This window comes from Rhinopithecus bieti, unplaced genomic scaffold (assembly GCF_001698545.2).
Source record: "Rhinopithecus bieti isolate Rb0 unplaced genomic scaffold, ASM169854v2 scaffold_3040, whole genome shotgun sequence".
Lineage (NCBI taxonomy): Eukaryota > Metazoa > Chordata > Mammalia > Primates > Cercopithecidae > Rhinopithecus > Rhinopithecus bieti.
The window spans coordinates 6,985,256-7,000,475 of record NW_016804657.1 but is presented as its reverse complement, the minus strand read 5'-3'; the positions used below and the strand labels follow the sequence as shown (position 1 = coordinate 7,000,475).

At 41.2% G+C, this 15,220-nt stretch overlaps 1 protein-coding gene across 1 annotated transcript in view; it reads left to right on the top strand.

Annotated features, from left to right (window-relative positions):
* Positions 1–15,220, top strand: part of CD58 (CD58 molecule) — a 57,227-nt gene that overhangs the window by 21,605 nt on the left and 20,402 nt on the right. Inside the window, exons 2-3 of the mRNA XM_017869812.1 lie at positions 5,487–5,780; positions 13,982–14,245. Coding sequence (XP_017725301.1) covers positions 5,487–5,780; positions 13,982–14,245 — 558 coding nt within the window. The remainder of the gene's footprint in view (positions 1–5,486; positions 5,781–13,981; positions 14,246–15,220) is intronic.

Here is a 15,220-nt window from a genome sequence, read left to right as displayed (position 1 = left end):
TTTTTTTTTTTTTTTTTTTTTTTTAGCAATAAAGTATTTTTAAATTAAGATATGTACATTGTGTTTTTAGACATAATGCTATTGAACACTTTAATAGACTACAGTATAGTGTAAACATAGCATTTATATGCCCTGGGAAACCAGAAAATTTGTGTGACACACTTTACTCTGATATTTACATGATTGCTGCTGTCTGGAACCAAACCCACAGTATCTTCAAGCTATGCCTGTATGTATCCATTATATATGATATATATTTGTCTCTACTTGACTATATGAGAGAAAAATATTGAAAGATGTATTCTGATTTGTTAATGTAGATTATAGAACTGGAGATTGTTATGGGGTTAAGAGAGTGGGTAAGGCACCCAGATAAGAGGACTGAAAAAATACTTACATCATCATTTTTCATTAGCGTAAAGTTGTATGTATGTGTCTATGTATAATTTATGTTTTAAAATACATTTTTTAAAGAAAGAGTTACTCTTATTTTGTCGCCATCCTGTTTAAAACTCTTCTGTGGCTTTCTTTACTTCAGTACCAGAATTGTGTTTGTCTGATGCCCTGCAAGGGCTGTCTGTGCTTGTGTATACAGCCCGGCTCATGCCACGTTTCTCATGCCATTGCCCCTCCTGCTTCAAGGTCTTCATAACTGTTCTCTTAATAGGGACCTGCCCTGCTCTCCTGGGCATAGTTAACTGCTGCTCATGCCTCAGAACTTCTTTTAGCGAAGGGACCTGCCTTCCCTAACCCCTTGTTGGTTCCCTAAGTAAATGTTCTTATTGACACCTGATGCTTTTACTTAGCGGCAGTTATCATAGTTGCAGTTGGGCGTTGTCTAATTATTTGTGTAAATTCTGCCTCCCCTAATAGAATGTCATCTCTAAGAAGGAAGGGGTGGTGTCTGTCTTGTTCTCAAGGATCTTGTATAGAATAGATGCCCAGTGAATACTTCCTGAGTAAATGAATAAATGAAACCCAAACTGAATGTGGGACCATGCTGTTCTGAAAGGGCACTGACCAAGGAGTCAAAAAATGCGTGTTCTGGTCATTGTGTTGCCATAAACTTGCTGAGAGACATGGAGTAAGGTGATATGCCTCTTGGAGCCTGCTTTCCTACCTGTAAAATGGGGTTAACAACACCATGTCTACTGCATGTAGACATGGAGAGGGATAAAAAGGGACACAAGACGATGTGAATGTGTAACCAGCAGAGAGTAAGCATTCAATAAAATTGCCTTTTATTTTTCTTGCTGTCTTGTCACTTCACCAGTGAAATGGGAATAATTTGACTAAATAATTTTTAGAGTTTCTTCCAGTTCAAAATTATAGTTGACCCTTGAACGACATGGCAGTTAGGGGCACCAACCCCTAGAGCAGTCAAAAATTTATGTATAACTCTTGACTCCCAAAAATTTAACTGCTCATAGCCTACCAGAAGCCTTACCAATAACATAAACAACACATATTTTCTGTTATATGCATTATATGTTGTATTCTTACACTAAAGTAAGCTAGAGAAAAGAACTTACTAAGAAAAGTATAAGGTGTAGAAGAATAAAACTGGATCCCCATCTTTCACCTTATACAAAAATCAACTTAAGGTGGATCAAAGACTTAAATCTAAGACCTGAAGCCATAAAATTCTAGAAGATAACATCAGAAAACTCTTCTAGACTTTGGCTTAGGCAAAAGGTCATGACCAAGAACCCAAAACAAATGCAACAAAACAAAGATAAATAGATGGGACTTAATTAAATTAAAAAGCTTCTGCACAGCAATAGAAACAATCAGCAGAGTAAACATACAACCCACAAAGTGGGAGAAAATATTAATAAACTATGTATCTGACAAAGGACTAATACCCAGAATCTATAAGGAAGTCAAACAAATCAGCAAGAAAAAAGCAAACAATCCTGTCAAAAAGTGGGCCAAGGATATGAATGGACAGTTCTCAAGGAGGGTATACAAATGGCCAACAAACATATGAAAAAAATGCTCAACACTACTCATTATCAGGGAAATGCAAATCAAAACCACAGTGCAGTACCACCTTACTCCTGCAAGAATAAACATAATTAAAAAATCAAAAAATAATAGATGTTGGCAAGGGTGTGGTGAAAAGGGAACGCTTTGACACTGCTGGTGGGAATGTAAACTGGTACAACCGCTATGGAGATTTCTTAAATAACTAAAAGTAGAACTACCATTTGATCCAGCAATCCCATTACTGGGTATCTACCCAGAGGAAAATAAGTCACTTTATGAAAAAGACAACACACAACATGTTGCACACAACATGTTTATAGTGGCACAACTCCCAATTGCAAAAATATGGAATCAGCATAAATGCCCATCAATCAATGAGTGGATAAAGAAAATGTGGTGTATATATATGAATATGCCATAAAAAGGAACAAAATAGGCCGGGTGCGGTGGCTCACGCCTGTAATCCCAGCACTTTGGGAGGCCGAGGTGGGCAGATCACGAGGTCAGGAGATCGAGACCATCCTGGCTAACATGGTGAAACCCCATCTCTATTAAAAATACAAAAAAATTAGCCGGGCGCGGTGGCGGGCGCCTGTAGTCCCAGCTACTCGGGAGGCTGAGGCAGGAGAATGGCGTGAACCTGGGAGGCGGAACTTGCAGTGAGCCGAGATCACGCCCCTGCACTCCAGCCTGGAAGACAGAGCAAGACACTGTCAAAAAAAAAAAAAAAAAAGAAGGAGCAAAATAATGGCATTGACAGCAACCTGGATGGAATTGGAGACCATTATTCTAAGTGAAGTAACTCAGGAATGGAAAACCAAACATGTTCTCACTTACAAGTGGGAGCTAAGCTATGAGGATGCAAAGACATAAGAATGATACAATGAACTTTGGGGACTTGTGGAGAAGGGTGGGATGGGGATGAGGGATAAAAGACTACACATTGGGTACAGTGTACACTGCTTAGGTGATGGGTGCACCAAAATCTCAGAAATCACACCCAAAGAACTCATCCCGTAGAAAAAAAAAAGAACTTCTCCATGTAACCAAACATCACCTGTTCCCCCAAAACTGAGATAATAGTAATAAAAAATTTTAAAAAAGAAAAGCATAAGGAAGAAAATATACTGACTAAGTGAAAGTGGATCATCAAAGGTCTTCATCCTCCTTTTCTTTATGTTAAAGCAGGCTAAGGGGGAGGAGGAGTTGGTCTTGCTACCTCAGGGATGGCAGAGGCGGAAGAAAATCCACATGTAAGTGGATCCACACAGCTCAAACCCATGTTTTTCAAGGGTCAGCTGTACTTTGATTTCTTCTGAGCTGCAGTCTCCCCTTCTACCCTCACTTCCCTCCACCACTAGCTCCATTCCTGACTACTTTCTTCTACCCTTCTCAAGCCCAGGATACATCAGCTCTCCCTGGGAAAGACAAAAGCCATCTTCATGCCGCCAGGGTATGGCAGTTTATCTCATACCTACTGTTTCACCACCACCCTACCCTCTATCACTCATTGTTTCATTTACATTTATAAGACATTTTTGGGTTTCCACTATTGTGTGTGGTAGACTCTCAGCCCTCAAATTCTGCTCTTTTTCTTGTGCCTTCCCACATACTCTGTTGAGTGGGAGAAATAATGCATAATCATCAAAGCAATAGAAAGATGCTGGTGTGTTTTGAAGGCAGTCCCCTTAATTAAGGGAGATGGGTTCTAAAAAGTCCTTGTAGATAAACAAATGGGTGATACTTGCTTGTTATCTGAAATTACTAACACAATTGTCTACAACTGGTCATTTCAGTGTTCTTGATTTCCCCTGTATTCTTTCAATTACCCTAATTGCTACTAGGTAGAAACTTCAGTCAAGTTTTAATTAATCTTTAATGTTAACTTAAAATAGCTGCAGTTTTTTGTTTGTTTGTTGAGACAGGTCTCGCTCTGTCACCCAGGCTGGAGTGCAGGGGCACAATCATGGCTCACTGCAATCTCTGCCTCACGACTTCAAGTAATTCTCCTCAGCCTTCCAAGTATCTGGGACCACAGGTGTGTGCCATGCCCAGCTAATTGTTTGTTCTTTTCGTAAAGATGGGGTTTTGCCATTTTACCCAGGTTGGTCTTGAACTCCTGAACTCAAGCAATCTGACCATTTTGGCCTCCCAAAGTTCTGGGATTACAGGCATGAACCTCAGTGCCCAGCTGCTACTGTTCTCTCTTAACAAGAATCAAGTCTTAGAGCAAGATGCATCTAAACCCACTTTGGGGTATCAAAAATATCCCAATCTTGTGGTTCTAATAAATGTTTAACAACTAGATTGGCGTGGAGGCGGAGTGGAGGTTCTGATGTGAACCATTAGTTAGTTTTTGTGCTGTTACCAGACGTCCCCTAATAGGGCTGGGCAGAGATGCTAACAATTGGCTCATGAGGGCAGATGGGCCTAGCTCCAACACACCACTGTACCCAGTCCCCGAGTTCTTAATCTTCATCACAACCTCCACTTGCTTCCCAGCCATTGTTTCTGATCTCAGTTAATGATGCCTCTCCGTCAGCCAAGAAGGAGACCTGACAGTTCCATCCACTTCCCCCACCCTCATCACTGGATCCTGTTGACTTCTCTCTCCAGCGTCTCCTGAGTCTGTCCCGTTGTCCGTCCCCACCACAAACACCCTGGTCTGGTCTGTCCTGCCCATGGCCTTCATTGCTACAGCATTGACTTTCATTACAATTTCCCTGCCTCCGTGCTGGCCCCTGTCAGCCGCTCTCTACTCTAAAGACAGTCAGCCTACTGACACTTAAATTATGTTAGGCCAGTCTTGTTAAAAACCTTTCTGTGGGTTTCTCTCCGTTAGGATTAGTCCAAACCCTTAGCATTCCTTACTTTACCACACATAGGCTGTGGGCTGGTCTTTGTCTGTCTTGTTCCCCACCACCCACCCCTTGCCCTCCTCATTCTAGCTGTTAGGAATCACACGTGTATCCTCAAGCACACCAAGCTCTTTCTCTATTCAGGGCCTTCCTTTGGAGGAGCTGCTTCCTATATCTGTATGATCATCTCTCCTTCCACTCCCCACCCACTCACCTACCCAGCCCTGTGGCCTAACTGCCTTTTATCCTTCAGTGATTGTAGCATTGTGTCAGTTCCAGCATGACTTCCTTGGGGAGGCCCTAGACCAAGCAGCTCCCCTCATGCAGCCCCTGATGTAGAGCCTGCGCCTTGTCTTCTCCACAGGTGAGGCTCCTGGAGAGCCTGGAACAACCCCATATTCCCAGCACAGCCCATAGTATCTGGCACATGGTTGGTGCTCCATGAATGTCGAGTCCATTTCTTGGATTTATGCAGGTCCCAGTTTTCTATTAAAGAGTAAGCTCTACATGGTCAAACATGTTCTTACTTCCTGTACTTTGTGTCAGCAGTTTGTCAGCTTAGCACAAAAAGTACCTGATGAATAATTTCTGCCACTAGAGTCATGTTGTTTTTTCTAACCATTTTTTTTTCTCTCCTAGGTTTCATCAGCTGTTTTTCCCAACAAACATATGGCGTTCTACATAAGAATGTAACTTTCCATGTACCAAGCAATATACCTTTAACAGAAATCCTATGGAAAAAACAAAAGGATAAAGTTGCAGAACGGGAAAATTCTGAATTCAGAGCTTTCTCATCTTTTAAAAATAGGGTTTATTTAGACACTGTGTCAGGTAACCTCACTATCTACAACTTAACATTATCAGATGAAGATGAGTATGAAATGGAATCGCCAAATATTACCGATACCATGAAGTTCTTTCTTTATGTGCTTGGTGAGTATTCCATAAGTTGATTTGTTTAAAATGGCAAATTTCCATTTTTTTAGTCTGTTTTCAGAGACTAACACAAATTAATGGTCTATGAGAAAAGAATTAGATGTTACCTATTGTCAGGGTTTTCTCCTTTTCTGGTGGTATACAGGAGCTAGCTACTTTCAGTTCCTTTTTTTTAGTCTGTTTTCAGAGACTAACACAAATTAATGGTCTATGAGAAAAGAATTAGATGTTATCTATTGTCAGGATTTTCTTCTTTTCTGGTGGTATACAGGAGCTAGGTACTTTCAATTCCTTTGTCATTCCTCTGGGTGAGGAGAGAATCTAAGCAAGGTGGGGAGAACAGTATCAGTTGTCTTACTAGGAATGTTCTGGAAAGAGATGTAGTGACAGCAGTTAGCTTAGAACTCTTTGGGCTCCACTGATAGATGTTACTCTACAAAGTTCCTGCTTCCCCACACAGCGGGGAGACTGTTTTTCCTCCTGCACCATTTTACTTAATTAATTAATTAATTTTGAGAAGGAGTCTCGCTCTGTTACCAAGGCTGGAGTACAGTGGCACAATCTTGCCTCACTGCAACCTCCGCCTCCCAGGTTCAAGCGATTTTACTGTCTCAGCCTCCCAAGTAGCTGGGATTACAGGCGCGCACCACCATGCCTGGCTAATTTTTGTATTTTAGTAGAGATGGGGTTTCACTGTGTTGGCCAGTCTGGTCTCAAACTCCTGAGCTCAGGTGATCCACCCACCTCAGCCTTCCAAAGTGCTGGGATTACAGGTGTGAGCCACCACACCCGGCTCCTGCACCATTTTAAACTGAAACTAGATACAGGGGACACATTTCTCCCTGCTTCTCACTAACACTCCTCCCTGATCTCTAAAGCCCCTTTTGTGTTGCAGTCTTGTAAAGGCCCCTGCCTCACATGCCAGTGTTTCTTGGTCATTTTAAGGCCTGCCTCATTTTCATGGTTTCTAACATTCTTGGTGTCTTGGTGGTTGCAATATTTAAATAAAAATTCTTTCAGTATTGTCCTTGATCTCCTCTCCTGTAAGGATCTTGTCCTCTGCGTTACCCACTACCCATGCATGTAACCGAGAACTCATCATTACCTCAATGTCAGGTGTTGCACTCTGCCACCATGCCCTGTCCTTGATGATGCTGATGATGACAGTCCTTCACACACCTGATGTCCCTGCTGTCCTCCCTACTCAGCCTGAGTGCTGCTGTCACTTACTGGACGCAGTCTGTTGCAGACACATTTAGCTTCCTTGCTCCTTTGTTGGCTTGTCATACTCACATGGCCAGATTACAGCTAGGTTAAGTCTGGTGCTTTGCCTCTTCTGTGCTCACACCCATGTGGTTGCAGAAAAATACACCACCCTGCAAAGTCCTGCACTTTTAATTTCTAATCACTTACCTCAGTTAAGTCTGGTATTTCCTAGCCTGTTCACTTACCCACTCTCCTAGCAGTTACTTTTTCTCTCCTCAAATCTTGAATACCTCCTTCTCCAAACTCACTCTTGAGCTGAAGGCTTTGCTTCTTATTTCCCTAAGGAGAATAAGCAGAGGGCAATTTCCACAAGCTCTCACCACCTGCCTACCTTCCTACCTGTACCTGAGCCTGTAGGCCCTGCTTTCTCTCCTGATATGAATGGACTTTCTGAGTTCTCACCTGAGGTTAAACTTTCCACGCGTGCCCTGGATCCCACCTCCTCTCACCATCCTTGGGAATATCACCCTAGTGCTTCTACCCACTCTCTCCTGATGAGAATTTCCCCCATAAGTTGATGGTTCATTTTAAGCGGCATACATATACACTGTCATCAAAACTTTCTCATGATCCCCCTACCCCTCCAGCAACCACCACCAACTCTTTGTCTTCACTTTATAGAAAATCTCCTTGAAGAAGTTGTCCGTATTCACTTATTCTGATCCCTTATATTCACTTTTAACCCACTCCAAGTAGGCTTTCATCTGCACTGCTGTGCCTCTAGACCTCTAGACTTCCTTGTTAATAAATCCAGTGGTTCATTCTCAGTCCATGTCATTCTTGACTTCTCAGCAGCTTTTGACATAGCTCATCACTCACTCCTCCAAGTACTGTCTTCACTTGATGTCCAGGATACCACCCTATTCACATTTCTTTCTTCCTTTTTTTTTTTTTATTTTATTTTTTTGTTGAGAGGGGGTTTCGCCCTTGTTGCCCAGGCTGGAGTACAATGTCACAATCTCAGCTCACTGCAACCTATGCCTCCCTGGTTCAAGCGATTCTTCTGCCTCAGCCTCCCGAACAGTTGAGATTACAGGCATGCACCACCATGCCTGGCTAATTTTATATTTTTAGTAGAGATGGGGTTTCACCATGTTGGTCAGGCTGGTCTCGAACTCCTGACCTCAGGTGATCTACCTGCCTCGGCCTCCCAAAGTGTTGGGATTACAGGCGTGAGCCACTGTGCCTGGCTTCACATTTCTTTCTAACACACTGACTATTCCTTTTCATCATCTTGTGCTGGTTTCCTCATTTCCTCAACCTCTTAACACTGGAAACATCAAGGCTTAAGCCTTGGGTCTCTTTCCTTTTCTGCCTGCGTTCATAGCCAGTGGGTGAGCTGATCCTATGTCAGGGCTTTAAATATCATCTCAGTGCTAATAATGCACAGATCTAGAGCTCTAGCCCAGAGTACCCCGTCGAACTCCTTATGTGTATACCTGACTGCCCACTGTACATCTCCACTCAGATATCTAATTGGCCTTTCAAATATCCCATGTCCAAAAGTAAGCTCATTATCTTCCCCTTAAAACCTGTTCCTCCCCAAATCTTTTCCCTTTTGGTTAATGGCAGCTCATCCTTTCAGTTGGTCAGTCTGAAACCTTGATGTCATCCTTGATACCTCTGTTTTTCTTGAACACCACATTCACTCCACCAGGAAGTTGTATTGGTTCTACCAGAGTGATCTTTTTAAAACAGAAGTCAGATCATGTCACTCATCTGTGTGGAACTTTCTAATGGCCCCACCTAACTCTGTTAAAGCTAGAATGTGTAAAGTGACCTGCAAAGCTGTGTGAGGTCTGACCCCTATGGACTCTATTTAGACAAATACAGCTTGCTAAGATGTCAAAGCACACTCTTAGAAGATTTCTTTGAAAAAGTAGAATCTTTGAAACATGGACATTAGGGATCTGGTAGTTTATAGACAGGACCAACAAACAAGAAGATTGAGTCAGAATTTAGATCACACATTTTAAGAGCCCCTTTTATAGAGTTTGTAAAACTAAGTTCAAAACATTTGAGTAAGTTTCTCCTCTTAAACTTGATGAAATGTTTTAAAATAATTTAATTTAAAATATTCTAGGCCGGGCCTTGTGGCTCAAGGCTATAATCCCAGCACTTTGTGAGGCCAAGGAGGGAGGGTTGCTTAAGCCTAGTAGTTTAAGACCAGCCTAGGCAACATAGCAAGACTCCATCTCTACAAAAATAAAATAATTAACCAGGCATGGTGGTGCATGCTTGTAGTCCCTGCTACTCAAGAGGCTGAGGTGGGAGGATCCCTCGAGCCCAGGAGGCTGAGGCTGCAGTGAGCCGTGATTGCGCCTCTGCACTCCAGCCTGGGTGACAGACCAACATCCTGCCTCAAAATAACTAACTAGCTAAATACATTAATTAAATAAAATATTCTATGGCAACTCAGCAAAGGTATGGTTTTGGTGGTCAGACCAACTGGATAGACCTTAGGAAGTCTGCAGAGGAGGAAAGTACAGGGGAGGTGAGTTTTGATCAGGACGCAGTGATATTGATAGTATTGAGTGTGGGACTTAAAGTCCTGGTTTGAGAGTCTGGACATCAGCTTGTAGCAGTGGGGAGCCATTGTATCCTGTACTGGAGCAAGGAGGTGACTTGATAAAATACATTTTTGGAAGATTAATGTGATGGTGAATACTTATGATGGATTAAAGAGAGGAGATGTCAAGTTAGAAGCTACTGTGATCATCCAGGTAGATAGAGGGTCTAAGAAAGAGTCTGCAAGATGTAGGTTTTGGTTGTAAAAAGACATAAGATGACTCTAGGTTTCACATCTGCATGATAAAATGATTGGCCATACAACTTTTTTTTTTTTTTTTTAAGAAATGAGGAAGTTATACTTCCTTGAGGTAGTGTTAACACTTGTTTTAGTAACCTGGTAATGTTCTAGAGACACCAGACCTAATAGGAGACTTCTAGCGAGTATATTTTGGACGGGGATTTCCTGGCATTTCCTAAATTCAGGGCATCCACTTCATTCTGTGTGTACATTGAGATCTGGCTTTCCTCTATACCCAAAAGTCCCCTTAAAATTTCTACTTCTGATGTTTATTAGTCCTTTCCCATCTTTTTATGGACCTTCATCACATCTCAGATAATGATTTTTATGTAAGTAGAATTAACTGCCCTGTCCTTAACTGGGCTGGATTGATACTTGACCTTTACTAAAATTCGTGAAAATATACACATATTTCTATAAAATGTCATCAGATATGTTTAAGAAATTCTCATTTTTTACACAGCCGTGAACTCAATTCATTAATTATAAATTGACTAATTGTCTTAGGGAGGAAGTAGACACATTTCTTGCCAGTTTAATGCTGCTTAAAGTAGAAGTATAACCAATATTTGTTAGATACAGCTGTGGTGAGTCCCACGGGCAGCAAGAAAATGTGAAAGATGTATAGAAGGAAAAGATCTGAGGTGTAGAAACTGTGATCTAGGTGCTGCAGAAAGGCTTGCACACTTTAAGATGAGTTGGATAGGCCCTTCTACATTTGCTATCTGGCAACTGTTGTGTAATGAGATAGCTAGAAAGAGCTTCTGTATAGTCAAGGGAGTTCTAGCAACTTAGAAGATAATACTAACACTTCTCCATGTTTCCCCACAAATTACTTTCATATTCTGTTTTTTTTCTTTTCTTTTCTTTTTTACAAACCCTGCATGTGGCATTCAGCCATATTCTGTTTGACCTTTACAATGGCCTGATACAGCATTCCCTTTCACAGATGAAAATAAGACAGTTTAGGAGTCCGTTTCTCTGTTTGTAGAACAAGAGACCTGGATGGATGCTTTCTTAAAACTTCCAGCTCCTAAAAGGACTGTGGCCCCAGGTCACATAGCAGGCCAAGGCTAAGGCTTGATCAAACGTCCCAACTCCCAGTCAGTGACTCTTCTTATCATATCACATATACCCTCTGGGCAGCCTTGGCTTCCTGGAGTTGGAAACTCACAGCCAATGGCCATGTGCTCTATTACAGCTAGCATTTGTTAACTACTTATTCTGTGCAGACACTACATGTTAATTCATATATTGATTATTATCTGTATTAACTCATTTAATCTTATTACAGTCTAATAGAGTAAGTACTATTTGTGTCCTTATTGTAGAAAGGAGGAAACCTAGACACAGGTGATTTAAGTAACTTGCCCAATGTCAAATGGCTCTTAGCTGTCATGAAGCTGGGATATGAATTCAGGCAGTTGGGCTTCTGAGTCCATGGTAAACACCATACTGTACCTCTTTGGCGGTAGCTGGTAGAAGAATTTACATTTTGTTTGAAGACTGTCTCTCTGAATCTATCCTTCTATCCATCTGTCTCCCCATCTGTCCAGTACTACTTGTGAGGTGCCGTCTGTGTGCCTTGCATTATGTCAGGTGCTGTGGTTGAAAGGTGAGGCATACCTAGTCTTTGTCCTCCAAAGATGCACAGTCTCTGGGGCTGATGATGCACCTCTGTTCAGTTCAGAAAGTGCTGGATGAAAGACTAGACATTGGCAGAGCTAGATCAATACATTAGAATCTGTAACAGAACGAACAGGGCACACACATCAGAAGCACCTGGGATGGTGGGGCTCAGGAATCAGTATTTTTAACAAGCACCCTTGGTGATTCTTATGCACCTTAAAATTTGAGAAATGCTTCAAAGGACCGTTTCTAAGGAAGTAGAAAGCTTGGTTTTCTGCCCCTGAGAAATGCCCAGCCTAGTTACAGAGGCAGGCATAAGTATATGAAATACTGAGAACAGGCATTTTTGAACTATTCTGGGGATGCATGTTCCTTGGAAGTCCCCTGAGGGCTGCTATGGGGTGGGGTTGGCAAAAGGGACCACAGGAAGTTAGGGGAGCAGGGCTCTAGGCTTTCAATTTTGAGTCAACTAGAGCAACTTCTTATCCATTGGACTAGATTGAACTGAAGATTTAATTCAGAGAAATTCCACTGCTTAAAAGATGATTAAAAGTCTTTTTAATTTACGAAAATCTTAAGGAAGTATGTAAGGACTTATGTGAGCTAGATTAAACTTAAAAGCTAGGAAGCCCCAAGTAGAAAGGGAAGTCGGTGTGTGCCTCTGGTTTCTACCAAGGCAGCTGAGTACATTATTTAACTGAGCGAGAAGGAATTCAGGAGGAGGAGGAGAAGATAGGGGAACCATTAAACACTTTTATTTTTCAGATTATAATTGGAGCATAAGCTATTAACTTGTTTTATATTATAAAACATCATTTTAAATGACACCATAGTATTCCATTATCTTGGTGAACCTAAATTTACTTAGATGCTCTTCTAATGGATGTTTATAATGTATCAATACTTTATTATCCCAGTGCTACCATGACCATTGTTGTATATTACATATGTTTTTGCATGTTTCCTCAAGCCTCTTATGATTAATTGCTGGAGGGTAGCTGAAATGCAAGAAGGCATATGAATTAACAAATAAATGACCAATAGGACAAAGTAATTAGCCTTGAGGCTTGTAAAGGGCAACAATGGCAGAATGTGACATGTTATTGTCTTAACTCATAGATCCATGCTGCCTTAGCCAACAGGAGGCACTTCTTAGAGGAAGGGTGGGAATGAGGCCTCTGGACTGGCAGATCTGTGACACATGCTGCACCCGCTGCTGCCTATTAATAGGGCCAGCCCAACCAATAGGCAGGGCCCGACAAGGCTCTGTGTAGCTCCACCTTTCACAAAATGCTTTGAGTCAGATGTGTTATGGAATTAAAATTTCTTTTTTACATTTTGGAAAGGTAATACAAGGTATTTCCTCTGCATATTAAGCACCCCACTTAATTATGGGGAGCACCCTGTGGGTCAAGCATAGGAACAAGTATTTATTTCATTCCTATATATTTAGAGACAAGGTCTCAGTCTGATAGAGTCATAGCCCAGTGTGTGCAGTGAGCTAGAGTGAATTAGCACAATCATAACTTGCTGTAGCTTCAGACTCCTTAGTTCAAGTAGTCCCAAGTAGCTGAGACTATAGGCAGGAGCCATCATTGCTGGCTGATCTTTAAACTTTTTATAAAGACAGGGTCTTGCTATGTTGCCCAGGCTGGTCTTGAACTCTTGACCTCAAGCCATCCTGCTGCCTCAGCCTCCCAAAGTTCTGGGAGTATGTATGGCCATGAGCCACTGTGTCCTGCCAAGCACAGGAATATTTCTGTGGTGAAACGATAATGAATATTTGAAGTAAGTGAGAAAATAAAGACTATAAATCCTTGTGTTAATTCAGGTCAGGTCAGGATTTGCAGCTTAATGATTTTGCTACCAACTTGTGAAGACTCTTTTGGCTTCAGAGATTTTTTGATTTCAGAATTGAGGATAAGGGATTTGGGGCCTGTATTGGTCTGTTTTCACACTGCTATAAAGATCTATCTGAGACTGAGTAATTTATAAAGAAAAGAGGTTTAATGGACTCACAGTTCCTTATGGCTGGGGAGGCCTCAGGAAACTTACAATCACGGCGGAAGGCGATGGAGAAGCAAGGATTTTTTTCATAAGGCAGCAGGAGAGAGAGAGAACTGCCACACACTTTTAAACCAACAGATGTCATGAGAACTCACTCTCTATCATGAGAATAGCACGGGGAAACCACCCCCTATGGTACAATCACCTCCCACCAGGTCCTTCCCTTGACACATGGGGATTACAATCCAAGATGAGATTTGGGTGGGGACCCAGAGCGAAACCATATAAGGGTCTGAATTTATTCTGTTAAATTTGAACAGGTAGGTCTGACCTAGCAAAAGAAAGAATTCTCAGTCCTTGATGCTCAAGGAGTTTGTCTGCTCATCCTTTCAAGCTCGTAAGGAAGTTGGGAGCTCTTCATAAATTTGCAGATGATGAGTCTAAATATTACTATTTTCTGTACTAAATATTACACTTTTTTTTCCAGAGCCTCTTCCATCTCCTACACTAACTTGTGCATTGACTAATGGAAGCATTGAAGTCCAGTGCATGATACCAGAGCATTACAACACTCATCCAGAACTTAACACATACTCATGGGATTGTCCTTTGGAGCAATGTAAACATAACTCAACCAGGATATTTTTTAAGATGGAAAATGATCTTCCACAAAAAGTACAGTGTACTGCTAGCAATCCATTATTTACAAGAACATCATCAATCATTCCGGAAACCTGTATCCCAAGCAGTGGTGAGTAAATAACTAAATGTGTCATGGAGGCTTTCAAACCACAGATGTGGTGACTAACATAAGGTTCACAATTTTGAAATGTAAAACAAGTTACAATTTTTAACAGAAACCCCATTATAGATATAAAGATAACATTATTTAGCACTTTCTGTGTTGAGCACCATTCTAATACATATGTTCATTAATTCAATCTTCACTTATCCCTATTTCCTGGTGAGAAACCAACAGAGAGAGAGTTTAAGTTGTGTGCCCAAGGTAACAGCTAGTAAGTGGCAGAACCTGTCTTTGAGTAGAGGCTGTCTGGCTCTAGAGCCCATGGTTTTAACTATTCACAGTGCTGCTTTATAATATTGTTAATAATCATTATGTTCTCAAAGGTTACGTATCTACTACAGGAACATGCATTTGATATGTTTCCTTAGGCCTAACACTAAGTTAATATCATGACAATCTGTCTTGGCTATGATTTTCTAATGTTGTTTTAGTATTATTTACATTTGCAATTTTTATTATGTTTTTTACATTATATCCCCAGTTTAACAAACAAAAAGGTCAGTGACTTGAAAGTGGTTTATTAAAATATAAAGGAAAAGATGAAAATAGTAAATATTATTATTCAGAATAATATAATTGTAAATAGTGAACAGGATTCCAGGGCAAATAGAGAATATGGGTCTCTAGGGCTGGGATAAGGTGAGTCTATGAATGAAATTTTTCTGAACAAGCAGCTGAAACAGATAAGGGAAATTAGCAAATACAAGAAATATAAGAAACTTGGATTTTAACTGGTGAGCCACTCTAAGTCTCCCGTTTATTGTCCTTTCCGAACCCTTTCAAAGAATAACTTAAAGCCATTAAAGTTATGTTATTTTCAGACAAAGCAGAGTAACTTTTGGGAAAGACATTTTCAAGAAGAAAAGTGGACGTCCTCGTCAGGGCGGGCAGCGGCAGCCGCGGCTGCGGGCCTGGGGCTTG